General features: G+C 32.6%; 1 protein-coding gene across 1 annotated transcript; it reads right to left on the reverse strand.

Moving 5' to 3' along the window:
* Positions 1–673: 673 nt before the first annotated feature.
* LOAG_15770 (hypothetical protein) lies at positions 674–888 on the reverse strand (the record flags this gene model as incomplete). Its single annotated transcript, XM_003151257.2, has 1 exon — positions 674–888. A coding segment is annotated over one exon (213 nt), but the record flags the coding sequence as incomplete, so codon positions are not given.
* Between the last annotated feature and the right edge of the window lie 374 nt (positions 889–1,262).

Below are 1,262 nucleotides of genomic sequence, written 5' to 3' on the forward strand. Positions count from 1 at the left end.
GAAAAAAGAGGAAAATTAGCTGTTACTTGAGGAAAATTAGCTGTTACTATTAGTATTTTAAAAGCAAAAGCAATGATAATAATGCTTATCAAAGTAAACTATTACTTATACCATACTCACCAATTAATTGTTAAAAAAAAGTAAATTTCTGAAAAGTGAAGTTTTTGGATATAATTAGAGGTGAAAACATTTTTGGGTAAAAACATGTAAAAAAAGTAAATTCTCATTTGGATATAATGAGTGTTTCTTGTGTACAAAGAAAAGCATTTGAAGTGGAAATCAGCGATAGCTGTCGCGGCAAACTTCTTAAATTATGAAATAATTTTTCCGAAACCTATTAAGACAATGAAAAGAAGGGAACTGTGAACTGATGGCGCTTTATGAGGGAAGATATACTCTCAAAGATTGTCATCTCGAATAGACCGGTAAATCCATGTACTTTGCTGCACATTTGATATCAGGTTCTGCAATCAATGTTTGTGAAGAGCTGTAACGAATGACTCTTGTTTGGTGAAGTGGTTTATTACTGTATTGAAAGGTTACGGTACGACCTTCTCCTGTTTGTATTAGCAGATACTGCAAATTGGTTGTAAAAGATTTATAAAGAAAAGTGTAATGCAGCAGAACAATTTTCTCACTGATACAGTTCTGGTGATAAAACATCTTCAGTCACCCATGCCATATCGCCAATGCCCATGCTTCTTCAACATCTGGGTACAATTTTGATGATTTCCTGCCTTTCGGCTTATTTTCTTTGAAGTTTAATTCTGGAGAAAAATTCTGGTCGAGGTCGAGAATTAAGAGTTTCTTTTGCTCGTTCTTGAATTCCCTCTCAACAACCCTTTTATTCTTCATTGTTGAACCTTTGTTTACGATCACTGCTAACATCTGTAAGCAATATGTGGCACAATCCTGAGTAGTAAAACTCAATCTCTCCTCTTATCTCACTTTTTATCCCATTCCAGCTATATCATCATCTCAAATTCCCTTACTATCTTTTCCAACAATATCAAAACTATATTATCGATGAAACAATAAAATGGAATATTTTGAAACTAAAAACATTTCCAAGAACCTTCTGGAATAACACAAAACACCGCGGTAAATTCTTGATGATGCATTTGTTCAATATGTTTCTCTCAATTGAATGCAAAAATTTCGAACTTTTGCATGTTCGATGAACCTTTATGTGATAATGATATATGATACGATATCGATTACATTATAATTATTTTACGTTTGCATGTTTATTTTCAATGTTT

This window comes from Loa loa (assembly GCF_000183805.2).
Source record: "Loa loa unplaced genomic scaffold supercont3.2659, whole genome shotgun sequence".
In the NCBI taxonomy this organism is placed as follows: domain Eukaryota; kingdom Metazoa; phylum Nematoda; class Chromadorea; order Rhabditida; family Onchocercidae; genus Loa; species Loa loa.